Source organism: Oncorhynchus mykiss, chromosome 31, assembly GCF_013265735.2.
Source record: "Oncorhynchus mykiss isolate Arlee chromosome 31, USDA_OmykA_1.1, whole genome shotgun sequence".
NCBI lineage: Eukaryota > Metazoa > Chordata > Actinopteri > Salmoniformes > Salmonidae > Oncorhynchus > Oncorhynchus mykiss.
In genome coordinates, this window is record NC_050571.1 from 8,722,669 (window position 1) to 8,749,975 (window position 27,307).

Genomic DNA, 27,307 nt, shown 5'->3' on the forward strand with positions numbered 1-27,307 from the left:
GTGAAGCCGGGTGCTGCAGACTGTTCTAGTGCCCGCGCCAATTTTGTTGATATATATATGGTGAAGAGGGTGGGGCTTAAGCTGCATTCCTGCCCACACCCGCCCGCCCGACTATCATCACCATCCTGGACGGTTCCGACCTAGAATATGTGGACAACTACAAATACCTAGGTGTCTGGCTAGACTGTAAACTCTCCTTCCAGACTCATATTAAACATCTCCAATCCAAAATCAAATCTAGAATCGGCTTTCTATTTCGCAACAATGCCTCCTTCACTCACGCCGCCAAACTTACCCTAGTAAAACTGACTATCCAACCGATCCTTGACTTGACCAATACTCTACTCAGCAAACTGGATGCAGTCTATCACAGTGCCATCCGTTTTGTTACCAAATCGCCTTATACCACCCACCACTGCGACCTGTATGCTCTAGTCGGCTGGCCCTCGCTACATATTCGTCGCCAGACCCACTGGCTCCAGGTCATCTATAAGTCTATGCTAGGTAAAGCTCCGCCTTATCTCAGTTCACTGGTCACGATAACAACGCCCACCCATAGCACACGTTCCAGCAGGTATATCTCACTGATCATCCCCAAAGCCAATACCTCATTTGGCCGCCTTTCCTTCCAGTTCTCTGCTGCCTGTGACTGGAACGAATTGCAAAAATCGCAGAAGTTGGAGACTTTTATCTCCCTCACCAACTTTAAACATCTGCTATTTGAGCAGCTAACTGATCGCTGCAGCTGTACATAGTCCATCTGTAAATAACCCACCCAATTTATCTACCTCATCCCCATACTGTTTATATTTATTTACTTTTCTGTTCTTTTGCACACCAGTATCTCTACCTGTACATGTTCATCTGCTCATTTATCACTCCTGTGTTAATCTGCTAAATTGGAATTATTCGCTCCTATGGCCTATTTATTGCCTTCCTCCTCATGCCTTTTGCACACACCGTATATAGACATTATTTTTTCTACTGTGTCATTGACTTGTTTATTGTTTTATTGGCTTGTTTATTGTTTACTCCATGTGTAACTCTGTTGTTTGTGTCGAACTGCTTTGCTTTATCTTGGCCAGGTTGCAGTTGTAAATTAGAACTTGTTCTCAACTAGCCTACCTGGTTAAATAAAGGTCAAATAAAAAATAAAATAAAAAAAAACCCACGGTCCTGTGTGAAGAAATGTGCCTATTTTAACCACACACTTGTTGTTTGTGTACATGTTGTATGTTTTCCCCCCAACACCACTTTCCATCAGTTTGTATAGCAGACCCTCATGCCAAATTGAGTCGAAGGCTTTTTTGAAATCAACAAAGCATAAGAAGACTTTGCCTTTGTTTTGGTTTGTTTATTTGTCAATTAGGGTGTGCAGGGTGAATACATGGTCTGTTGTATGGTAATTTGGTAAAAAGCCAATTTGACATTTGCTCAGTACAATGTTTTCACTGAGGAAATGTACGGGTCTGCTGTTAATGATAATGCAGAGGATTTCCCCAAGGTTGCTGTTGATGCATATCCCACGGTAGTTATTGGGGTCAAATGTGTCTCTTTCTCTCTGTGTCTCTTTCGCTCTCTCTCTCTCGTGTGTGTGTGTGTGTGTGTGTGTGTGTGTGTGTGTGTGTGTGTGTGTGTCTCAATTTTAAATTAAATTTGCTTTATTGGCATGACGTAACAATGTACATATTGGCAAAGCTTATTTTGGATATTTACAATATTAAGATAATCAACATTGTCAACGGGACAACAGTAACAACATGAACCAAGGGTCAAAATAACCATACATTGAACAATAACAATAAGCATACAGTAGAGTATATGTGCAGGTTGATTGGTCTGTCCCTCATATTATGACAGGCAGCAATGTAGTGTGCTGCCAACCCACAGCTCTCTGCGTCCTCCCCCAACAGGAAGGGTAGCCTATTCTCATCAGAGGTTTCTCTCTCTCTCTCTCTCTCTCTCTCTCTCTCTCTCTCTCTCTCTCTCTCTCTCTCTGCCTTACATTTCTCTCTCTCTGCCTTACATTTCTCTCTCTCTGCCTTACATTTCTCTCTCTCTCTCTGCCTTACATTTCTCTCTCTCTCTCTCTCTCTGCCTTACATTTCTCTCTCTCTCTCTCTCTCTCTCTGCCTTACATTTCTCTCTCTCTCTCTCTCTCTGCCTTACATTTCTCTCTCTCTCTCTCTCTCTCTCTGCCTTACATTTCTCTCTCTCTCTCTCTCTCTGCCTTACATTTTTTTCTCTCTCTCTGCCTTACATTTCTCTGCCTTACATTTCTCTGTGAAACACTGACAATTTCTGTTTCGCTCTCTCTGTTGCTCTCTCTTTTCTCTCGGTGGCATCTCTTGTAAAATAGCTTTCAGATTCATCTTGTTAAAAGCCATGCAATTGGTAGAATGGCAGAAGGTTATGTGAGGTATAGTGGTGGTGAAGGGAGAATGGCAGAAGGTTATGTGAGGTATAGTGGTGGTGAAGGGAGAATGGCAGAAGGTTATGTGAGGTAAAGTGGTGGTGAAGGGAGAATGGCAGAAGGTTATGTGAGGTATAGTGGTGGTGAAGGGAGAATGGCAGAAGGTTATGTGAGGTAAAGTGGTGAAGGGAGAATGGCAGAAGGTTATGTGAGGTAAAGTGGTGGTGAAGGGAGAATGGCAGAGGGTTATGTGAGGTATAGTGGTGAAGGTAGAAGGGCAGAAGGTTATGTGAGGTATAGTGGTGGTGAAGGGAGAATGGCAGAAAGTTATGTGAGGTATAGTGGTGAAGGGAGAATGGCAGAAGGTTATGTGAGGTATAGTGGTGGTGAAGGGAGAATGGCAGAAGGTTATGTGAGGTATAGTGGTGGTGAAGGGAGAATGGGAGAAGGTTATGTGAGGTATAGTGGTGGTGAAGGTAGAATGGCAGAAGGTTATGTGAGGTATAGTGGTGAAGGTAGAATGGCAGAAGGTTATGTGAGGTATAGTGGTGAAGGGAGAATGGCAGAAGGTTATGTGAGGTATAGTGGTGAAGGTAGAATGGCAGAAGGTTATGTGAGGTATAGTGGTGGTGAAGGGAGAATGGCAGAAGGTTATGTGAGGTATAGTGGTGAAGGTAGAATGGCAGAAGGTTATGTGAGGTATAGTGGTGAAGGGAGAATGGCAGAAGGTTATGTGAGGTATAGTGGTGAAGGGAGAATGGCAGAAGGTTATGTGAGGTATAGTGGTGGTGAAGGGAGAATGGCAGAAGGTTATGTGAGGTATAGTGGTGGTGAAGGTAGAATGGCAGAAGGTTATGTGAGGTATAGTGGTGAAGCTAGAATGGCAGAAGGTTATGTGAGGTATAGTGGTGAAGGGAGAATGGCAGAAGGTTATGTGAGGTATAGTGGTGGTGAAGGGAGAATGGCAGAAGGTTATGTGAGGTATAGTGGTGGTGAAGGTAGAATGGCAGAAGGTTATGTGAGGTATAGTGGTGAAGGGAGAATGGCAGAAGGTTATGTGAGGTATAGTGGTGAAGGTAGAATGGCAGAAGGTTATGTGAGGTATAGTGGTGAAGGGAGAATGGCAGAAGATTATGTGAGGTATAGTGGTGAAGGGAGAATGGCAGAAGGTTATGTGAGGTATAGTGGTGAAGGGAGAATGGCAGAAGGTTATGTGAGGTATAGTGGTGAAGGTAGAATGGCAGAAGGTTATGTGAGGTATAGTGGTGGTGAAGGTAGAATGGGAGAAGGTTATGTGAGGTAAAGTGGTGAAGGGAGAATGGCAGAAGGTTATGTGAGGTATAGTGGTGAAGGTAGAATGGCAGAAGGTTATGTGAGGTATAGTGGTGAAGGTAGAATGGCAGAAGGTTATGTGAGGTATAGTGGTGAAGGGAGAATGGCAGAAGGTTATGTGAGGTATAGTGGTGAAGGGAGAATGGCAGAAGGTTATGTGAGGTATAGTGGTGAAGGGAGAATGGCAGAAGGTTATGTGAGGTATAGTGGTGAAGGGAGAATGGCAGAAGGTTATGTGAGGTATAGTGGTGGTGAAGGGAGAATGGCAGAAGGTTATGTGAGGTATAGTGGTGAAGGGAGAATGGCAGAAGGTTATGTGAGGTATAGTGGTGGTGAAGGTAGAATGGCAGAAGGTTATGTGAGGTATAGTGGTGAAGGGAGAATGGCATGGCATTATGTGAGGTATAGTGGTGGTGAAGGGAGAATGGCAGAAGGTTATGTGAGGTATAGTGGTGAAGGTAGAATGGCAGAAGGTTATGTGGGGTATAGTGGTGAAGGTAGAATGGCAGAAGGTTATGTGAGGTATAGTGGTGAAGGGAGAATGGCAGAAGGTTATGTGAGGTATAGTGGTGAAGGGAGAATGGCAGAAGGTTATGTGAGGTATAGTGGTGGTGAAGGTAGAATGGCAGAAGGTTATGTGAGGTATAGTGGTGAAGGGAGAATGGCAGAAGGTTATGTGAGGTAAAGTGGTGGTGAAGGTAGAATGGCAGAAGGTTATGTGAGGTATAGTGGTGAAGGTTATGGTGAATGTGGTGTAGTCCTAGACAATATGTCATTTCTTCCTTTCTTTTGGCATGGACATGAACCTCCCAGTTCATTTGTTCTTACAGTTTTTTTTGATTGCTAAACGACAGTGGGCACAACTGGAGTCACATGTGCAAAACTCTAACTACAGTCTGCACTACCAACAGTCACCTGAGCTAAACAGTTCACATCACCTGCAAAACTCATTCCAAGCAACACAACTCTTAACACATGGCTCAAAACACGCTCAGTGCAGCCAAACACTATGCACAACCCTCACTGAGATAACACACACTGTCACTCAGAACACACTGAGAGTAAAAACACTAGCATCAAACACCAATACAGAAAATACAAACTTTTCATCTTTACAGTTTGAACAATTTCAGTGACTTCATACAAAGTAATATTTTCTTCAAAGAAAAGAGTGACATTCTTTCACATGATTTATAATTTGTTTTATAACATAACAATTCTTTAAGGTAAATGAAAATTAGCAGTTTGCTTCAATAGTCTGTAGTAATTTACGGAATTACAGTAATGAGAAAAAAAAGGTAGAAACTAAAAGTACATACTGTAATTCGAACAAATAATTGAGGGGCTAATCCTGCCTCTCTCTAGCATCAGGCCACAGGTTTTCTTCAACATCACATCTAATGTTTTCTCTTGCCATGCACCTGGGGAAGAACCTTCTGGAGTGCCTTATCCATCCCTGGCAGTCCTCTGGACTCGTGTCCTCACATCCGGCACGCATGGCTTCCAAAAGAGACATTTGGTCATGTGGGTGGTGACCAAACACTTTCCACCTCCAGGCAGAGAAAAACTCCTCTATTGGGTTGAGGAAGGGTGAATATGCAGGCAGGTACAAAACCATAAATCTGTGATGTGCTGCAAACCAATCTGTGACAGCTGCAGAGTGGTGAAAAGCAACATTATCGCAAACTATGACAAAAACTTGTGGGTTTCTTACTGGCTCCCCCTGTTCTGCTGGCACTAGCTGAGCATAGAGCTGTTCTAGGAAAGCTATAAGCCTTTCTGTGTTGTATGGGCCAATGAGTGGTGTGTTGAGAAGCAAACCATCATTGGACATTGCAGCACACATGGTGATATTTCAACCCCTTTGTCCTGGAACCTCCACAGTGGCCCTTTGACCTATAACATTCCTTCCTCTGCGCCGTGTTTTCGATAAATAAATACAAATGAATGTGGCCTTTCCAGTGCTTCCACCTCCATTACTCTCTGAAAAACAGTAAGTGCACAGTTCTACTGTAGAAATGCTAGTGTTTTTTTTTACTGTAAATATTTTGTATAGCTGTGTACGTAACCTCAGACGTCTTACCTGGACATATTGGTATCTTTGCTCTTTTACCCGTTCACTGTTTCTCTCGAACGGTACAGTGTATAACTGTTTCATTGTAACTTGGTGTTTCTTTAGGACTCGAGCAATAGTTGTTGTGCTGACAGAATTAACATTTTCAAATATATCATTATCAGCCAGCACTCTATCTTGAATCTCCCGCAGTTCTATTGCATTGTTGACAACAACCATGTCAACAATAGCATTTTCCTGCGCATCTGAAAATATTTTTCCTTATCCCCCTGTTGGGGGCAGCCTTTGGGTCCTGTTGTAAAAATATATTTTACAGTCAAACCCACTGTAATATATATCTGTGTAAATATTCTATAATTGCAATACAAAATAGATTCCTGTAATGTTTTCATTTACTGTAAGGATGTAACTCTCTCCTGTTTGCATGATGGAAAATTCGCATTACAGATGCCACTGTGGATCTTTGCAGATTGGGTTGCACCCTCAACCCTGCCTCTCTCAATGAGAGACCATGGTTCACGACATGGTCTATAAGTGTAGCCCTTATTTCATCTGAAATAACAGCTCTTTGTCTTCTTTGTCTTCCTCCACGCATCCGCCCTCTCCCTGCCACCCTTCTCCCTCCACGAACCCATCTTCCTTGTTCCATTTCCAAAATGAGTCTTTCTGAGCTCTACCTATATACAGTATACTGTAATATGTGTGTGTGTGTGTTCACTAACAAGTCTAAAACAAGACACCTGCTTAGCCTTTCAGCTGAAATTGCAATCAGCAGTGTTTGAAAGGCACAAGGCTGAAATCTATTCCGTTTTGAATGTGTGGTTCACAGTTTTGACAGCAGTGTGTTAGCATTTGAACAAAGTGCTGTAAATCCACAGTGTTGTGCAGGTTGTGGTTAAAGTCATGGGATAAGTGTGTAGAGTTTTGAAAACTGTGTACAAGCAATGAAAAACGAACTAGAGTTTGGTCCACATGAACTGCTGCTGTGCAGACTGTAGTTAGAGTTTTGCACATGTGACTCCAGTTGTGTCCACTGTCGTTTAGCAATCGAAAAAAACTGTAATGAGAGAGGACTTTTTCAAACAGCATTGTAACCATTGCAGCATGGCTCCTAGGAGCTGAGAGGCCACTTGTTGAATTTCCCAACCAATATCTGGGGGGAAATGGTGTAATTTAAAAAATCTGGGAAATTGCGTAATTGAAAATGTCTTCGCGCTGCTATATATGTTGCTTCTCGTGATGTATTGTTGTCTCTACCTTTCTGCCCTTTGTGCTGTTGTCTGTGCCTAACATGTTTGTACCATGTTGTGCTGCTACCATGTTGTGCTGCTACCATGTTGTGTTGCTACCGTGTTGTAGTCATGTTGTGTTGCTACCGTGTTGTAGTCATGTTGTGTTGCTACCGTGTTGTAGTCATGTTGCGTTGCTACCGTGTTGTAGTCATGTTGTGTTGCTACCGTGTTGTAGTCATGTTGCGTTGCTACCGTGTTGTAGTCATGTTGCGTTGCTACCGTGTTGTAGTCATGTTGTGTTGCTACCGTGTTGTAGTCATGTTGCGTTGCTACCGTGTTGTAGTCATGTTGTGTTGCTACCGTGTTGTAGTCATGTTGATGTTGCTACCGTGTTGTAGTCATGTTGTGTTGCTACCGCGTTTTAGTCATGTAGTGTTGCTACCGTGTTGTAGTCATGTTGTGTTGCTACCGTGTTGTAGTCATGTTGCGTTGCTACCGTGTTGTAGTCATGTTGTGTTGCTACCGTGTTGTAGTCATGTTGATGTTGCTACCGTGTTGTAGTCATGTTGCGTTGCTACCGCGTTTTAGTCATGTAGTGTTGCTACCGTGTTGTAGTCATGTTGTGTTGCTACCGTGTTGTAGTCATGTTGTGTTGCTACCATGTTGTAGTCTTGTGGTGTTGCTACCGTGTTGTAGTCATGTTGATGTTGCTACCATACTCTGTTGTTGTCTTTAGGTCTCTCTTTATGTAGTGTTGTGGTGGTGTCTCTCTTGTCGTGGTGTGTTTTTGTCCTAGATTTTTTATTTTTCAGTCGCAGCAGGAGGACTTTTTCCTCTTTGGTAGGCCGTCATTGTAAATAAGAATTTTGTTCTTATTGACTCGCCTAGTTATATACAACAACAAAAAATGAACACTCTGTCTGCATGTAATACTGTTGAGAATGAAAATCAGTTGCTTGGTGTGAGATCTGGGATTGATACTTCGTCAGTTGACCTAGAATCTCTGACTCAGAGTAGTAATCTATAGAAGTAGGTGTTTAGTGAAGTGACCATCAGGCTAACTTCAGACTCTTACTCCTTGTGTTGTATGTGGATCAGAGTTCCTCAAACGGTCACTGGTCCGTTCTTAGCATGATGCTTTGAAATATCCTTCATTCTGGCTCAAATCAAAATCAGAATCCAATTTCATTTGTCACATTGCGCTGAATACAACCTTACTGCTTAATGCTTACTTACAAGCCCTTAACTCTATTTCTTGAACTGCATTATTGGTTAAGAAAATATTTAGAAAATAAACTAAAGTTTAAAAATATATATAAAAAGTAACACAATAAAATGACAACAATAACAAGGCCTATATGGAAGGAGGTACCAGTACTGAGTCAATGTGCAGGGTTACAGGTTAGTTGAGGTCATTTGTACATGTAGGTAGGGGTAAAGTGACTAAGCATAGATAATAAACAGCGAGTAGCAGCAGTGTAAAAACAAAGGGGGGGGGGGGGGAGTGTCAATGTAAATTATACAGGTGGCCAGTTGATTCATTGTTCAGCAGTCTTATGGCTTTGGGGGTAGAAGCTGTTAAGGAGCCTTTTGGTTCTAGACTTGGCACTCCAGTACCGCTAGCCGTGCAGTAGCAGAGAGAACAGTCTATGGGTGACTGGAGTCTTTTACAATTTTTTGGGCCTTCCTCTTGATCCCGCCTAGTATATAGGTCCTGGATGGCAGGAAGCTTGGCCCCAGGGATGTACTGGGCCGAACACACTACCCTCTGTAGCGCCTTACGGTCAGATACCAGGCAGTTGCCATACCAGGCGGTGATGCTTTCGATGGTGCAGCTGTAGAATCTTTTGAGGATTTGGGGACCCATGCCAAATCTTTTCAGTATCCTGAGAGGGAAAAGGTGTTGTCGTGCCCTCTTCACGACCGTCCTGGTGTGTTTGGACCATGGTAGTTTGTTGGTGATGTGGACACCAAGGAATTTAAAACTCTTGACCCGCTCCACTTCAGCCCCATCGATGTTAATGGGGGGCCTGTTTGGAGGCCGTTGGTGAACAGGATCCAGTTGCAGAGGGAGGTGTTTAGTCCCAGGGTCCTTAGCTTTGTGATGAGCTTTGTTGCACTATGGTGTTGAATGCTGAGCTGTAATCAATGAACAGCATTCTAAAGGAACACATAGGTGTTCCTTTTGTCCAGGTGGGAAAGGGCAGTGTGGAGTGCGATTGAGATTGTTAAGGATCTGTTAGGGCGGTATGTGAATTTGAGTGGGTCTGGGAGGATGGTGTTGATGTGAGCCATGAACCAGCCTTTCAATGCATTTCTTGGATATAGATGTGAGTACTACAGGGCAATAGACATTTAGGCAGGTTACCTTGGCTTTCTTGGGCACAGGGACTATGGTGGTCTTCTTGAAACATGTAGGTATTACAGACTCGGTCAGGGAGAGTTTGAAAATGTCAGTGAAGACACTTGCCAGTTGGTCCGTGCATGCGCCGAGTACACGCCCTGGCCCCACGGCCTTGTGACTGTTGACCTGTTTAAAGGTCTTGCTCACATCGGCTACGGAGAGCATGATCACACAGTCGTCCTCAACAGCTGGTGCTCTCATGCATGCTTCAGTGTTGCTTGCCTTTCATCAAGCGTCAAGGGCATTTAGCTTGTCTGGTAGACTCGCGTCACTGGGCAGCTTGCGGCTCGGTTTCCCTTTGTAGAATGTACTGCTGACAAGAACTACAATTTACCAGCTCAACATTTAAATGACCTTTACAACATATGTATAGCTTGAAGAGCCACCACATCAGTTCTTCCTTTAAGATTAGGGGACGTCAAACTCCAGACGAGGCTACTTGATCATTTTGAGTTAGTATTCTGAATGGGATAGTTTAAACCTCACCACCATAGTCTAACCTCATTTAGGCATAGTATCCAACCCCCCATGTTTGAGGTAGAGTTAGCTACCTAACTCTAAACCTGTGGACATGATAAAAAACACACTGTGATGTCTTGAAGTTTGAGGAGGCAGCAGATTTTCTTTAATTTTCCATTTTGAAATCCCTGAAGAATTGCTCAGTTCGTTTGAAGAGCTGTAACAGCTGTGCCGTTTGATTCAACACACTCATCATGTTTCAGATCATTCCATTCCTCTCTGTCCTTCCATACCCCTGAAACACCCCGTCCTCTGTCCTTCCATACCCCTGAAACACCCCGTCCTCTGTCCTTCCATACCCCTGAAACACCCTGTCGTCTGTCCTTCCATACCCCTGAAACACCCTGTCCTCTCTGTCCTTCCATACCCCTGAAACACCCTGTCCTCTCTGTCCTTCCATACCCCTGAAACACCCCGTCCTCTGTCCTTCCATACCCCTGAAACACCCTGTCCTCTCTGTCCTTCCATACCCCTGAAACACCCTGTCCTCTGTCCTTCCATACCCCTGAAACACCCTGTCCTCTCTGTCCTTCCATACCCCTGAAACACCCTGTCCTCTGTCCTTCCATACCCCTGAAACACCCTGTCTTCTCTGTCCTTCCATACCCCTGAAACACCCTGTCCTCTGTCCTTCCATACCCCTGAAACACCCTGTCCTCTGTCCTTCCATACCCCTGAAACATCCTGTCCTTCCATACCCCTGAAACACCCTGTCCTCTCTGTCCTTCCATACCCCTGAAACACCCCGTCCTCTGTCCTTCCATACCCCTGAAACACCCTGTCCTCTGTCCTTCCATACCCCTGAAACACCCCGTCCTCTCTGTCCTTCCATACCCCTGAAACACCCCATCCTCTCTGTCCTTCCATACCCCTGAAACACCCCGTCCTCTCTGTCCTTCCATACCCTTGAAACACCCTGTCCTCTCTGTCCTTCCATACCCCTGAAACACCCCGTCCTCTGTCCTTCCATACCCCTGAAACACCCCGTCCTCTCTGTCCTTCCATACCCCTGAAACACCCCGTCCTCTCTGTCCTTCCATACCCCTGAAACACCCCGTCCTCTCTGTCCTTCCATACCCCTGAAACACCCCGTCCTCTCTGTCCTTCCATACCCTTGAAACACCCTGTCCTCTCTGTCCTTCCATACCCCTGAAACACCCTGTCCTCTGTCCTTCCATACCCCTGAAACACCCTGTCCTCTGTCCTTCCATACCCCTGAAACACCCCGTCCTCTGTCCTTCCATACCCCTGAAACACCCCGTCCTCTGTCCTTCCATACCCCTGAAACACCCCGTCCTCTGTCCTTCCATACCCCTGAAACACCCCGTCCTCTCTGTCCTTCCATACCCTTGAAACACCCTGTCCTCTCTGTCCTTCCATACCCCTGAAACACCCTGTCCTCTGTCCTTCCATACCCCTGAAACACCCTGTCCTCTGTCCTTCCATACCCCTGAAACACCCTGTCCTCTGTCCTTCCATACCCCTGAAACACCCTGTCCTCTGTCCTTCCATATCCCTGAAACACCCCGTCCTCTCTGTCCTTCCATACCCCTGAAACACCCCGTCCTCTCTGTCCTTCCATACCCCTGAAACACCCCGTCCTCTCTGTCCTTCCCCTTCTTCTTTTACTCCTCTGCTTGACTGCCAGGTCTTTCTCTCCTCTTGTTGGTGTGATTGTTATTGTATGAAACATGGTATGCAGATGAGCTCTGCCCTTAGCTGTCACAATGCATATTGATAAGGCACTACGGTGGAGTACATGTACAGTATGTGCCACTTTATGTCTGCGGGACATTTTCTAGATTATTCAGTGTAGCTTCTCGGCTAATTTGAGTGAATGAGCCGATTTTGTACGATGTACGGCCAAAACACAAAGACACATCCTCTCCATTGGCTAGCAGTACTTTACATTCAATGGATGGAGTTATATATATATATATATATATATATATATATATATATATATATATATATATATATATATATATATATATATATATATATACACACACAGGATGAAGGAAAGGCTTTTGTATAGATCCTTTCACATTGAAAACCAAAAGATCTGTATCCTGGATTCTCTGGAGATGAGCTTGTCTTTGTTGCGCTCTGCAGCTCTCTTTGTCTCATCCCAGAAGTTTGTCTGTATGTTCAATGGAGTTGAGTGGCTGGTTTGACGCGATATTTATTCGGTATAATCTACTTTTATGCTCCCAGTTCTTTTGAGCTTGTAGCCTGCTTCTAACTGGACGACAACGACAACAAAAGAACATGGTTTGTCTTTCTCAGTCGAGGAAAAAAAGTGCATACGATCAGAAATCTCTAGTTGCACTTTGAACTTCCTTGTAAAGGGGCTAAAAAACACTGTCAGAAACGTGTTGTAAACTTTCAGAGCAGCCACTGTCCGTTTCTGACTACAGTCCATGTAGCTTCTTTCAAACCTTACCAAGTTAATTACAGTGAATGAAATTCAAAACGTATAAAGTTTAGTTATATCCAAGGGTATCATTTAGGGCTGGAAATTGTCCGGTACCTCACCAATAGCATATTATCACCATAGTTATGTGCGGATATCATATGTATTGCGATTCTATACTGTGATTTTTATTGCCATTCCGTGGTCCAAATATATCTGCTGCAGAGGGACGAGTGAGAGCCACGAGAAAACGAGTTTTGATCAGTCATAGAAATAAAAGTGCTGAAAATCAATTGGCTCCCTATTTAATAAGAAGATGGAGAACAAGCTATTATGTAACAACAACAAAAAAAATAACATACTGGAGTTTTGGTGCAGCCAACTAGTGCAAAGATATTGTGGTAAGTGATCTTTCAGATTAAAACAAAATGGTGGATGAGGAAGGCAATAATTCCCAGGGTACTAAACCTCTGTGCTGCAGGCCTCAGGATGACGAGGCTAGCGTGTCTGTTGCTGTGTCTCTTGATGGAAACAGGATGTTGCGTGAGCCTCCTTAGACCTCTAACTTGTCTGAGAGGACAGGGGCAGAGAGCCATGACACGCGACCAGAGGGGTGTCCTTGCATCCGGGACCTGGTCGACCAATCTGAGGAGGATAGTGTCCACACACACACACACACACACACACACACACAGAGAGAGACACATGCACCCTGTCACCCCCCTACAGATCTAGGAAGGGCAACAGACCCTCTGCACACAAACCTAATCCCTCCTCATTTGTCCTCTCTTCTTCCCTCACGAAGAGAAAGTACCCCAAGATCAAAGTGACACCTGGGTTAAAGAACACGGCGGGTCTCTGAGTGTTCAGAGAATGCAGAGGGAGGAAAGGGTAAAGGTCGCTCCAATGACCTATCTAGTGTGTGTTTTCAGTTCTACTGTGGATGGACATTCCTGTGTTGAGGTTTTTAGTAATAGCAGTGCATCTGATCTGATGAAAATGACATGTTGTGTTGGTTAGGTACTTCTTTAAAAGCATTTGCTGTCCGTGTGTCCATTGATGATACTGTGATTAGTGGGTGGCGCTTGTTCGTCCATTTTAGAGAATGTGTCTGCATTTGAAAAACCAGCCTGAACTGATTTTCACCCCTGCGTGGGTGCGCTTCTTCTCTCACTCTCTCAGGTGATCTTTCTCTCTCAGCCATGGTAGCACTTTTCTCACTCTCTCAGCCATGGTAGGTCTTCTTCTCTCACTCTCTCAGGCGCTCTCACTCTCTCAGCCATGGTAGCTCTTCTCCTCTGTCTCTCTCAGCCATGGTAGCTCTTCTCTCACTCTCTCAGCCATGGTATCTCTTCTCCTCTGTCTCTCTCAGCCATGGTAGCTAATCTCCTCTCTTCTCTCTCAGCCATGGTAGCTCTTCTCCTCTCTTCTCTCTCAGCCATGGTAGCTCTTCTCCTCTCTTCTCTCTCAGCCATGGTAGCTCTTCTCCTCTGTCTCTCTCAGCCATGGTAGCTCTTCTCCTCTGTCTCTCTCAGCCATGGTAGCTCTTCTCCTCTGTCTCTCTCAGCCATGGTAGCTCTTCTCCTCTCTTCTCTCTCAGCCATGGTAGCTCTTCTCCTCTGTCTCTCTCAGCCATGGTAGCTCTTCTCCTCTTTCTCTCTCAGACCATGTTAGATTGAAAGTTAAGCTGTAACGAGTAGAGTAACTGTAGAAAAGGGATTTCTCTGTGTTGTGAATAAACCTGACAAGAGCCCTGTGTTGAGAATAAAGAAACACAAACTAAAAATAGCAAATGAGCCTGTTTTTGAACCTCATTCACAATCTTGCTGCTTCTGCATGACTCTATTATACCCATAGTACCCAAAATGTATACATGCAATTATTTCAATCATGGTTTCACAATAAATGTACATGAACACTGAGCAGGGAACATTTTAATTTATTTATCCCTCCCTTTGAGAGATATAAACTGAACAAAAATATAAACACAACATGTAAAGTGTTGGTCCCATGTTTCATGAGATGAAATAAAATAAAAGATCCCAGAAGCCAAACGCACAAAAAAATGTATTTCTCTCAAATTTTGGGCACAAATGTGTTTACGTCCCTCCTTTACCAAGATAATCCACCCACCTGTCCGGTGAAACATATCAAGAAGCTGATTTAAAAGGCATGAGCATTACACAGGTGCACCTTGTGCTGGGGATAATAAAAGGCCACTCTAAAATATGCAGTTTTGTCACACAACACAATGCCACAGATGTCTCAAGTTTTGAGGGATTGTGTAATTGGCATGCTGACTGCAGGAAATTCCACCAGAGCTGTTGCCAGAGAATTTCATGTTAATTTCTCTACCATAAGCCGCCTCCGTTGTTTAGAGAATTTGGCAGTACATCCAACCGGCCTCACAACCGCAGACCCACGTGTATGGCATGGTGTGGGTGAGCGATTTGCTGATGTCAACGTTGTGAACAGAGTGCCCTGCCCCATGGTGGGGTTATGGTATGGGCAGGCATAAACTACGGACATTGAAAATCATTTAAATGTAATGGCGCCGGTCCAACGCGAAGGATATACTGCTTCCCGAGACCAAGCTCAAATCACCATCATTAGCATGAAGAAAAGACGGAAATAGGGGTGCCTTTGGGTTAACCCGCCTCCACCATCCGTTCTATTGGCCAATCACTGGAGAATAAACTAGATTATCTCCGTTCGAGATTAGCCTTCCAACAGGAAATACACTTTTTAAATATCTTGTTTCACTGAGTCGTGGCTGAACGACGACACAAATAATATAGAGCTGGCTGGGTTTTCCGTGCATCTGCAGGACAGGACAGCTACGTCTGGTAAGACAAGGGGTTGCGATGTGTGTCTATTTGTCATTAACTGCTGGTGCGCGATGTCTAATATTAAAGAATCAGTCACCGGCTTCATTAATAAGTGCATCGACGGCGTCGTCCCACAGTGACCGTACGTACATATCCCAACCAGAAGCCATGGATTACAGGCAACATCTGCACCGAGCTAAAGGCTAGAGTTGCCGCTTTCAAGGAGCGGAACACTATTCCGGACGCTTATAAGAAATTCCGCAATGCCCTCAGATGAACCATCAAACAGGCAGAGCGTCAATACAGGAGTAAGGATGTGGCAGGGCTTGCAAACTATTAGGAACTACAAAGGGAACCCCAGCTGCGTGCTGTCCAGTGACGTGAGCCTGCCAGATGAGCTAAATGCCTTTTTATACTGGCTTCAAGGCAAGCAACACTGAAGCATGCATGACTGCACCAGCTGTTCAAGATGATTGTGTGATCACGCTCTCCGTAGCACATGTGAGCAAGACCTTTAAACAGGTCAACATTCACAAGGCCGGATTACCAGGACGTGTACTCAAAGCGTGCGCGGACCAACTGGCAAGTGTCTTCACTGACATTTTCAACCTCTCCCTGACCGAGTCTGTAATGCCACCGTAGTCCCTGTGCCGAAGAAAGGGAAGGTAACCTGCCTAAATGATTACCGCCCCGTAGCACTCACGTAGGTAGCCAGGAAGTGCTTTGAAAGGCTGGTCATGACTCACATCAACACCATCATCCCGGAAACCCTACACCCACTCCAATTCACATACCGCCCCAACAGATCCATAGATGATGCAATCTCAGTCGCACTCCACACTGCCCTTTCCCACCTGAACAAAAGGAACACTTATGTGAGAATGCTGTTCATTGACTACAGCGCAGCATTCAACACCATAGTGCCCACAAAGCTAAGGACCCTGAGTCTAAACACCTCCCTATGCAACTGGATCCTGAACTTCCTGACCGCCCCCAGGTGGTAAGGGTAGGTAACAACACATCCACCATGCTGATCCGCAACACTGGGACCCCTCAGGGGTGCGTGCTTAGTCCCCTCCTGTACTCCCAGTTCACACACAACTGCGTGGCCAAGCATGACTCCAACACCATCATTACGTTTGCCATGACACAACAATGAGACAGCCTATAGGGATGAGGTCAGAGACCTGGCAGTGTGGTGCCAGGACAACAATCTCTCCCTCATTGTGAGCTAGACAAAGAAGCTGATCGTGGACCTACAGGAAAAGACGAGCCAAACAGGCCCCCATTTAACATTGACGGGGCTGAAGTGGAGCGGGTCGAGAGTTTTTTTTTAAGTTCCTTGGGGTCCACATTACCAACAAACTACCATGGTCCAAACACACCAAGACAGTCATGAAGAGGGTTAACTGCCTTGTTCAGGGGCAGAACGACAGATTTTTACCTTGTTGGCTCAGGGATTCGATCTTGCAACCTTTCAGTTACTAGTCCAACGCTCTAACCACGAGGCTACCTGCCTCTAACCACGAGGCTACCTGCCTCTAACCACGAGGCTACCTGCCTCTAACCACGAGGCTACCTGCCTCTAACCACGAGGCTACCCTGCCTCTAACCACGAGGCTACCTGCCTCTAACCACGAGGCTACCCTGCCTCTAACCACGAGGCTACCTGCCTCTAACCACGAGGCTACCTGCCTCTAACCACGAGGCTACCCTGCCTCTAACCACGAGGCTACCTGCCTCTAACCACGAGGCTACCTGCCTCTAACCACGAGGCTGCCCTGTCTCTAACCACGAGGCTACCCTGCCTCTAACCACGAGGCTACCTTCCTCTAACCACGAGGCTACCTGCCTCTAACCACGAGGCTGCCCTGCCTCTAACCACGAGGCTGCCCTGCCTCTAACCACGAGGCTACCTGCCTCTAACCACGAGGCTACCCTGTCTCTAACCACGAGGCTACCCTGCCTCTAACCACGAGGCTCCCTGCCTCTAACCACGAGGCTACCTGCCTCTAACCACGAGGCTACCTGCCTCTAACCACGAGGCTACCCTGCCTCTAACCACGAGGCTACCAGTCTCTAACCACGAGGCTACCCTGCCTCTAACCACAAGGCTACCTGCCTCTAACCACGAGGCTACTTGCCTCTAACCACGAGGCTACCCTGCCTCAACAGTGAACGTGAAGGCTGTGTCCCTGTTTTGTCATATTATCCTTGTCTCAGATTCCACTCAACAGAACCTGTACATGCATATACAGTACCAGTCAAAAGTTTGGACACGCCTACTCATTCAAGGGGTTTTTCTTTATTGTTACTATTTTCTACATGGTACAATAATAGTCTAGACATCAACACTGTGAAATAACACATATGGAATCATGTTGTAACCAAAAAAGTGTTAAACAAATCAAAATATATTTTCTTCAAAGTAGCCACCCTTTGCCTTGATGACAATAAAATGATATGTTATTGGAAGAGAGGTTTGGAACTATTTTTATTGTTTATTGTTCTCTAATAATTAATTTACCGCCTGGTGATGTCACCATGGAAGGCCAAAACTCCCTCCCACCAAAACAGGCTCAAATTTCAGACATTATTTTCAATCAGCTCTCACACTAAAAGGGCATTTATTATATTTTCACAATTGCACAGTATTATTCCAACCTCATAATGTTGAAAATATACTGAGTGTATAAAACATCAGGAACAGCTGCTCTTTCCATTACAGACTGACCAGGTGAAGCTATGATCCCTTATTGATGTCACTTGTTAAATCCATTTCAATCAGTGTAGATTTAAGGAGAGGAGACTGGTTAAATTAGTTTTTTTTAAGCCTTGAGACAACTGAGACATGGACTGTGAACGTCTGCCATTCAGAGAGTGAATGGGCAAAATATTGAAGTAGGTGTATGGTAGTAGGTGCCAGGCGCACTAGTTTGTGTCAAGGACTGCAACGCTGTTGGGTTTTTCACGCTCAACAGTTTCCGGTGTGTATCAAGAATGGTCCACTACCCAATGGGCATCCAGCCAACTTAACACAACTGTGGGAAGCATTGGAGTCAACATGGGCCAGCATCCCTGTGGAACACTTTCAACTCCTTGTAGAGTCCATGCACTGAGGAATTGAGGCTGTTCTGAGGGCAAGGGGGTGTAACTCAATATTAGGAAAGTGTTCACCGGGCTTTTAAGGGAACTGATTGGTTTCGCACGCTCTCCGAGCGTCTCGTTAGGTGGTTGGTTTGTGAGGGGATCAGAGAGGAGCTGGGTAGTGGAACAGCGTGACATTGGCACGGCAACTCAACTTATTTGGGCTGCCACAGCTGCCCCTCCCCTGTTCCTTTTCACATCACATCACATCAATCTCCTTAGCAACAGATGAAGATGGGTGATCCCCAGTTGTCTCCTAGCACCGGAAGGCCACCGACCAGCCCCACAGACATGGAAAAACACAGTCAATAACAATTATGTTTCTTTGGTAGTTGTTGTTTTTTCAATGTACTTTTTTTATGCTGTTCATTTCATTCCCCCTCGCCCCTTCCTACCTCCCCAGGTAAGAGAAAGAGGTGACTCTGTGTGTTCATTTGCGTCTCATCTCATCTCATCCCCGACCCCTCACCCCTCACCCTACCTGTATAGAGCAAGAGATGTGGTTCTGCCCCCCCCCCCCCCCCCCTTGGACCCTGGATGTAATGGATGTAATGGTTCTGTCCCCCCCCCAGAGGATGTAATGGTTCTGTCCCCCCCCAGAGGATGTAATGGTTCTGTTCCCCCCCCCATTCCCCCGCAGAGGATGTCATGGTTCTGCCCCCCCCCCCCCCCCCCCCCAGAGGATGTAATGGTTCTGTTCCCCCCCCATTCCCCCCCAGAGGATGTAATGGTTCTGCCCCCCCCCCCCCCCCCCCCCCAGAGGATGTAATGGTTCTGTCCCCCCCCCCCCAGAGGATGTAATGGTTCTGTTCCCCCCCCCCCCCCCCATTCCCCCCCAGAGGATGTAATGGTTCTGCCCCGCCCCCCCCCTCCCCAGAGGATGTAATGGTTCTGTCTCTTTCTCCCCAGGTGTCCTGGCCATATTGATCCCCCAGCTGGACCTGGTCATCTCCTTAGTGGGGTCCGTTAGCAGCAGTTTCCTGGCTCTCATCTTCCCTCCACTCCTCCAGATCCTCACCTACCACAACGAAGGTCTGTCTCCCTGGGTCATCGTCAAGAACACCCTGATCTCTGTCATCGGCTTCCTTGGCTTCATCACCGGCACCTATATATCCATCACAGAGATCATCAAACGCAACGGCAGACATGACAATCTGGATGTGACCTTCTTCCAGGTCCAGTGAGAGATTTAGTGAGGAAGAGGAGGATATCTTGACAGTGGTTGGTCTGGCAAACAGTGGAGGCTGGTGGGTGGATAAAATCTGAAGACAGGCTCATTTTTAGTATGGATGGTACCTTCCTTCGATTTAGTGACACCAGCCTCCACTGCTGTCAAACGATCGCAGTTAAAAGATGTCTTCACCCTGACTTCAGACATGTGTTTTTCTCACTTGCTCCATTGTCCATTGATTAAACATTTATTGATATTGTGAGTCTGCTTACTGTTGTGGTTATTGGTCGCTGTGGAGCAATTATTTAATGGAATATAAGTGTAAACCAACTAATTGTTACAGTAACCGTATAGCCAAGAAGATAACACATTTTATTTTATTTAACCTTTATTTAACTAGGCAAGTCAGTTAAGTAACAAATTCTTATTTACACTGACGGCCTACTCCGGCCAAACCCGGACGGCGCTGGTCCAATGGTTTCCGCCCTATGACACGAGCATCATTCTCTCTGTGCCTTATGAGCTTCCATGCTTTTAACTTCTTATTTTTATGGTGTGCTTTTTATATATATTTTTTAAACTTTTCCATGCCGCAAGAGCACCTATCTTGCATGTTTTATTATTTTATGTTGAATAATTTAGCCAAATCATTGAATATTGAGCAATCACATTCTCGTAACATTTATTATTGTTAAAACAAGGTACTAATAGAAATACTCATTATTGTTAGACGTTCTGTTGAAATACATCCTGGAAGTTGTCCAAGTGATAAAATAGCATTTACATAACAGTTAAGTTCCATTTTGATTCGTATCATAATTCTATAAAGGCCTTGTTTTAACTACAGTATTTCCAATAGAATGGTAAATGACTGACCGTGTTTAATATGACTATCAGAACACTACAACCTGTAGTCTGACAATCACCATCATCATTACTGCTGCACATGTAGCTATGACATTGACATTGAATACAGTTTCCTGACTACAAATTGAATACAGTTTCCTGACTACAAATTGAATACAGTTTCCTGACTACAAATTGAATACAGTTTCCTGACTACAAATTGAATACAGTTTCCTGACTACAAATTAAATACAGTTTCCTGACTACAAATTGAATACAGTTTCCGGATTACAAATTGAATACAGTTTCCTGACTACAAATTGAATACAGTTTCCTGACTACAAATTGAATACAGTTTCCTGACTACAAATTTGATACAGTTCCTGACTACAAATTGAGAGACAAAAAGATGTAATAGTTGAATGGAATTTTTTAGTTTTTTAAAAGGAAAAGCATCATTTACATGTTTCAAGTCAAGCTGTCCAGATCACCTACTGTAATACTGATTAACTTAAGGGACTGTAAAGAAATATGACCAAATGATGTGTATATTGTGGAGCTAATACCATGTGTTATTCCTCAGTTGAGGTCATTTATGTTGGTGCTTTCATTTATTACATTTGTCTCAAGTTGGGCACTGGATTTATTCATCATGCTCTATTTTTTTATTTAGGCAGCATTTATTTTATCACTTGTCTCGGTTGTGCCAACTGTTTTCTTGAGTTTTTAGACTGAATGGGCCTAGTTTAGAGTGGGTTGGACTGAATGTGCTCAGTTTAGAGTGGGTTGGACTGAATGGGCCCAGTTTAGAGTGGGTTGGACTGAATGGGCCCAGTTTAGAGTGGGTTGGACTGAATGTGCTCAGTTTAGAGTGAGTTGGACTGAATGGGCCCAGTTTAGAGTGGGTTGGACTGAATGTGCTCAGTTTAGAGTGGGTTGGACTGAATGGGCCCAGTTTAGAGTGGGTTGGACTGAATGGGCCCAGTTTAGAGTGGGTTGGACTGAATGTGCTCAGTTTAGAGTGAGTTGGACTGAATGGGCCCAGTTTAGAGTGGGTTGGACTGAATGTGCTCAGTTTAGAGTGGGTTGGACTGAATGTGCTCAGTTTAGAGTGGGTTGGACTGAATGGGCCCAGTTTAGAGTGGGTTGGACTGAATGTGCTCAGTTTAGAGTGGGTTGGACTGAATGGGCCCAGTTTAGAGTGGGTTGGACTGAATGTGCTCAGTTTAGAGTGGGTTGGACTGAATGTGCTCAGTTTAGAGTGGGTTGGACTGAATGTGCTCAGTTTAGAGTGGGTTGGACTGAATGGGCCCAGTTTAGAGTGGGTTGGACTGAATGTGCTCAGTTTAGAGTGGGTTGGACTGAATGGGCCCAGTTTAGAGTGGGTTGGACTGAATGGGCCCAGTTTAGAGTGGGTGGGACTGAATGTGCTCAGTTTAGAGTGGGTTGTACTGAATGGGCCCAGTTTAGAGTGGGTTGGATGTCATGGTGATACCACATGGCATTGGGAGAACTGAACTGATTGCCACTTTTTTCAACTAGCTTTGAACAATGGCAAGTTTTGATCTATTGTTGAGTTTGGACTTTATTGTAAATAAAAATCTAGTATTCTGAATTGTCCATGAGAAAATACTGCTGAGCATTTAATAAGGGGTCTTTTTGTCGTGATCATGAACATGTAAAAAATAATATATATATACATACATATATATATATTGTTTTTATTTCATTACAGGCTTAATGAAAAGGTTCACACTTCTGGATATTATACAAATGCATTTATTTCTATTTGATTTGTTTTGATGCTTGTTGTAGTGTTGACGGGAATTCATCTGCGTCCCAAAAGGCACCCTAGTTCCTTCATAGTGCACTACTTCTGACCAGAGTCCAATGGGCCCTGGTTATACGTAGTGCACTACTTCTGACCAGAGTCCAATGGGCCCTGGTAATACGTAGTGCACTACTTCTGACCAGAGTCCAATGGGCCCTGGTTATACGTAGTGCACTACTTCTGACCAGAGTCCAATGGGCCCTGGTTATACGTAGTGCACTATATATGGAATCGGGTGCCATTTAGGATGCAGAGGGAGGGGGGGCTCGTTCACTGGTCTCTCTCTCCATCAAAGAACTCAATTAAAGATACTCGCCGCTACTTTTACATACTTTTTAGCCAATAGTTCTGAAAGTAGTGCCCACGAGCCAAAGGTGGTCCCCAAAAATGGCCTACTACGTCATATGTACACCACATCATTGTTCTCTATCTCCCTCACTCTACTGTGTGTGTGTCTTCCTAGTTTGTCACTCAAATGGCGAGGGGCTGAAATTTAAATTGCTAGGGGGCCAGGCGCACGTGGGGATAAATATAGCGAAAATGGCACCGCACAGCTTCTAGAAAAGTTGCTGTCAAGCTAAGTGATTCTCCTCATAGATTATGTATGCATGAACACAATGAGTCACAATTTACCCACAATGCATCATGGATTTGATTGTCTCGAACACAGCCTATTATTTGTAGATCAGTGCGTCAGTCACCATTTACCCACAATGCATCAGATTCGATTCTCTCGAACACAGCCTATTATTTGTAGATCAGTGCGTCAGTCACCATTTACCCACAATGCATCAGATTTGATTATCTCGAACACGCCCATTTGTATATATCAGGTTGTCCATCAGTTCGATGAACAACATACAGTGCCTTCGGAAGGTATTCAGACCCCTTGACTTTTTCCCCAAAAAATTACGTTACAGCCTTATTCTAAAATTGATGAAATCGTTTTTTTCCCCTCATCAATGTACACACAATACCCCATAATGACACTGCAAAAAAAATGTTTAAATTTTTTTTTATATAAAATGAAAATAGCACTTTTACATAAGTATTCAGACCCTTTACTTAGTACTTTGTTAATGCACCTTTAGCAGTGATTATAGCCACGAGTCTTCTTGGGTATGACGTTACAAGCTTGGCACACCTGTATTTGGGGAGTTCCTCCCATTCTTCTCTGCAGATCCTCTCAATCTCTGTCAGGTTGGATGGGGAGCTTCGCTGTACAGATATTTTCAGGTCTCTCTAGACATGTTTGATCGGGTTCAAGTCCGAGCTCTGGCTGGGTCACTCAAGGACATTCAGAGACCTTTCCCGAAGTCACTCCTGTGTTGTCTTGGCCATGTGCTTACGGTCATTGTCCTGTTGGAAGGTAAACCTTCTCCCCAGTCAGGTCATGAGCGCTCTGGATCAGGTTTTCATCAAGGATCTCTCTGTACTTTGCTCTGTTCATCTTTCCCTTGACCCTGACTATTCTCCCAGTCCCTGCCGCTAAAAAACATCCCCACAGCATGATGCTGCCAAAAGCATGCTTCACTGTAGGGATGATGGCAGGTTTCCTCCAGACGTGATGCTTGGCATTTAGGCCAAAGAGTGCAATTTTATTTTCATCAGACCAGAGAATCTGGTTTCTCTTGGTCTGAGAGTCTTTAGGTGCCTTTTGCATGTGCCTTTTGCGTGTGCCTTTTACTGAGGAGTGGCTTCTGTCTGGCCACTCTACCATAAAGACCTGATTGGTGGATTGCTGCAGAGATGGTTGACCTTCTGGAAGGTTCTCCCATCTCCACCGAGGAACTCTGGAACTCTGTCAGAGTGACCATCGGGTTCTTGGTCATCTCCTTGACCGAGGCTCTTCTCCCGATTGATCAGTTTGGCCGGGCGGCCTGCTCTGGGAAGAGTCTTGGTGGTTCAAACTTCTATCATTTAAGAATGATGGAGGCAACTTTGTTCTTTGGGACCTTCAATGCTGCAGAACATTTTTGGGACCCTTCCCCAGATCTGTGCCTCGACACAGTCCTGTTTCGGGGCTCTACGGACAATTCCTTTGAGCTCATAACTTGGTTTTTGCTCTAACATGCACTGTCAACTGTGGGACCTTATATAGACAGGTGTGTGCCTTTCCAAATCATGTCCAATCAATTGAATGTACCACAGGTGGACTCCAATCAAGTTGTATAAACATCTCAAGGATGATCAACGGAAACAGGATGCACCTGAGCTCAATTTCGAGTCTCATAGCCAAGGGTCTGAATACTTATGTAAATAAGGTTTTTCTGTTATTATTTGTTATAAATTTGCCCCTAAAAAATCTAAAAACCGGTTTTCTCTTTGTTATTATGGGGTATTGTGATGTCATTATGGGGCACTGTGTGTAGATCGATGAGAAAAAAAAATATTTATACATTTTAGAATAAGGCTGTAACGTAACAAAATGTGGAAAAAGTCAAGAGGTCTGAACACTTTCCGAATGCATATAAAGCTAGAGAAGAAGAAAAACAACAACAGCACATCCACAAGACATCTTTATTAAAAACTGATTTGAATTATCTTAGACACAAAATGTTCTCATCAAACGTATTAAAGTCATAAATACCATTCTCCATCATCTTTATGATTTTTATGATCATTTGCGGGAAAAAAAATGGTACATTCTCATAATCATATTTTTCACCAAGCTACCCAGGACATTCAAATAACTCACAGGACAGACATATACACGTGATACGTCACAAAACAATGATATGTAAACAAATATGTATGCCTGATACGTAAACAATAGATGTAAACATTCAATCATTTCGTATACTCACTTCTTAATCCCCACAATGCGTATAAAGTAGTGTAGTGGAGGTATGCGCTCTTAATGAATAAAACTGATGGAACAAATCAGACAGTTTAGTTTAAAATGTTGATCAAGTATTATTTCGTCATATTTATGCGCAACAATGTACACACGGCGGTAGGCCTGAGCGAGAATGTTTCAAAATGCAATTTGTTGGGAAAACACCATTCTAAACATGTGCACCTTACCTTTCGTTTAATGGACAGAGTCAAATATCCATTATAAATAACCATTATCACCTGGACTCCATTACATTGTTGATTACCCCCTCTATTTCTGTCTGCTCCTAAGTTTGTTCCCTGTGTGGGCATTGATGTCGTTATTTCTACCCCTGTCCAGACGCTGTTCCTGTTCTGTTTCATGTCCGTTGTTTCATTAAATGTTCCCTCCCTGTACCTGCTTCTCGTCTCCAGCATCGATCCTTACTCATTTCTTCATTGGCTGTTTTTAACAACTATGAAAAAACTAAACATTTCCTTAATTGTGTCCTTATATTTTATTATTTGAATTAAACAAGTAAAACAAATTGTGTTGGACCTAGGATTGGGTAGTTGCAGCTAATTGGCCAATTGATATTCCCATCCCACGTTACCAGTCTCATTGGACCTTATAATGAAGTATTGTGACGCATCAAATACAGTTGAAGTGGGAAGTTTACATACACCTTAGCCAAATACATTTAAACTCAGTTTTCACAATTCATGACATTTAATCCTAGTAAAAATTCCATGTTTTAGGTCAGTTAGGATCACCACTTTATATTAAGAATGTGAAATGTCAGAATAATAGTAGAGAGAATGATTTATTTCAGCTTGTATTTCTTTCATCACATTCCCAGTGGGTCAGAAGTTTGCATACACTCAATTAGTATTTGGTAGCATTGCCTTTAAATTGTTGAACTTGGGTCAAACGTTTCGGGTAGCCTTCCACAAGCTTCCCACAATAAGTTGGGTGAAATCTGGCCCATTGCTCCTTACAGAGCTGGTGTAACTGAGTCAGGTTTGTAGGCCTCCTTGCTCGCATACGCTTTTTCAGTTCTGCCCTCAAATTTTTTATGGGATTGAGGTCAGGGCTTTGTGATGGCCAATCCAATACATTGACTTTGTGGTCCTTAAACCGTTTTCCTACAACTTGGGAATATTTTAAAATATATATATATATATATTTCACCTTTATTTAACCAGGTAGGCTAGTTGAGAACATGTTCTCATTTGCAACTGCGACCTGGCCAAGATAAAGCATAGCAATTCGACAAATACAACAACGCAGAGTTGTTACACATGGAATAAATAAAACATAGTCAATAATACAATAGAACAAAAGAAAACAAAAAAAAGTCTGAGTGCAAATGAGGGATAAGATAAGGGAGTTGAGGCAATAAATATAAATATGCTTGGGATCATTGTCCATTTGGAAGACGCATTTGCGACCAAGCATTAACTTCCTGACTGAGGTCTTGAGATGTTGCTTCAATATATCCACATCATTTCCCTTCCTCATGATGCCATTCTATTTTATGAAGTGCACCAGTCCCTCCTGCAGCAAAACACCCCCACAACATGATGCTGGCACCCCCGTGCTTCACGGTTGGGATGGTGTTTTTCGGCTTGCAAGCATCACCCTTTTTCCTCCAAGCATAACGATGGTCATTATGGCAAAACAGTTATGTTTTTGTTTCATCAGACCAGAGGACATTTCTCCAAAAAGTATGATCTTTGTCCCCATGTACAGTTGCAAACCGTAGTCTGGCTTTTTTATGGCGGTTTTGGAGCAGTGGCTTCTTCCTTGCTGAGCGGCCTTTCAGGTTATGTCGATATAAGACTTGTTTTACTGTGGATATAGATTCTCTTGTACCTGTTTCCTCCAGCATCTTCACATGGTCCTTTGCTGTTGTTCTGGGATTGATTTGCACTTTTCTTGCTAAAGTACATTCATCTCTAGGAGACGGAACGCGTCTCCTTCCTGAGCGGTATGACGGCTGCGTGGTCCCATGGTGATTATACTTGCTTACTATTGTTTGTACAGATGAACGTGGTAACTTCAGGCATTTGGAAATTGCTCCCAAGGATGAACCAGACTTGTGGTGGTCTACAATTTATTTTCTGAGGTATAGGCTTATTTATTTTGATTTTCCCATGATGTCAAGCAAAGAAGCACTGAGTTTGAAGGTAGGCCTTGAAATACATCCACAGGTACACCTCCAATTGACTCAAATCATGCCACTTAGCCGATCAGAAGCTTCTAAAGCCATGACA

At 44.1% G+C, this 27,307-nt stretch overlaps 1 protein-coding gene across 4 annotated transcripts in view; it reads left to right on the plus strand.

Annotated features, from left to right (window-relative positions):
* The window catches only part of LOC110504544 (proton-coupled amino acid transporter 1), a 62,839-nt gene extending 40,837 nt beyond the window's left edge, over positions 1-22,002 (plus strand). For all 4 annotated transcript variants that reach the window (XM_036969757.1, XM_036969760.1, XM_036969759.1 and 1 more), the window contains one exon: positions 19,275-22,002. In XM_036969757.1, coding sequence (XP_036825652.1) covers positions 19,275-19,549 — 275 coding nt within the window. In that variant the 3' untranslated portion in view covers positions 19,550-22,002. The remainder of the gene's footprint in view (positions 1-19,274) is intronic.
* Positions 22,003-27,307: the final 5,305 nt, after the last annotated feature.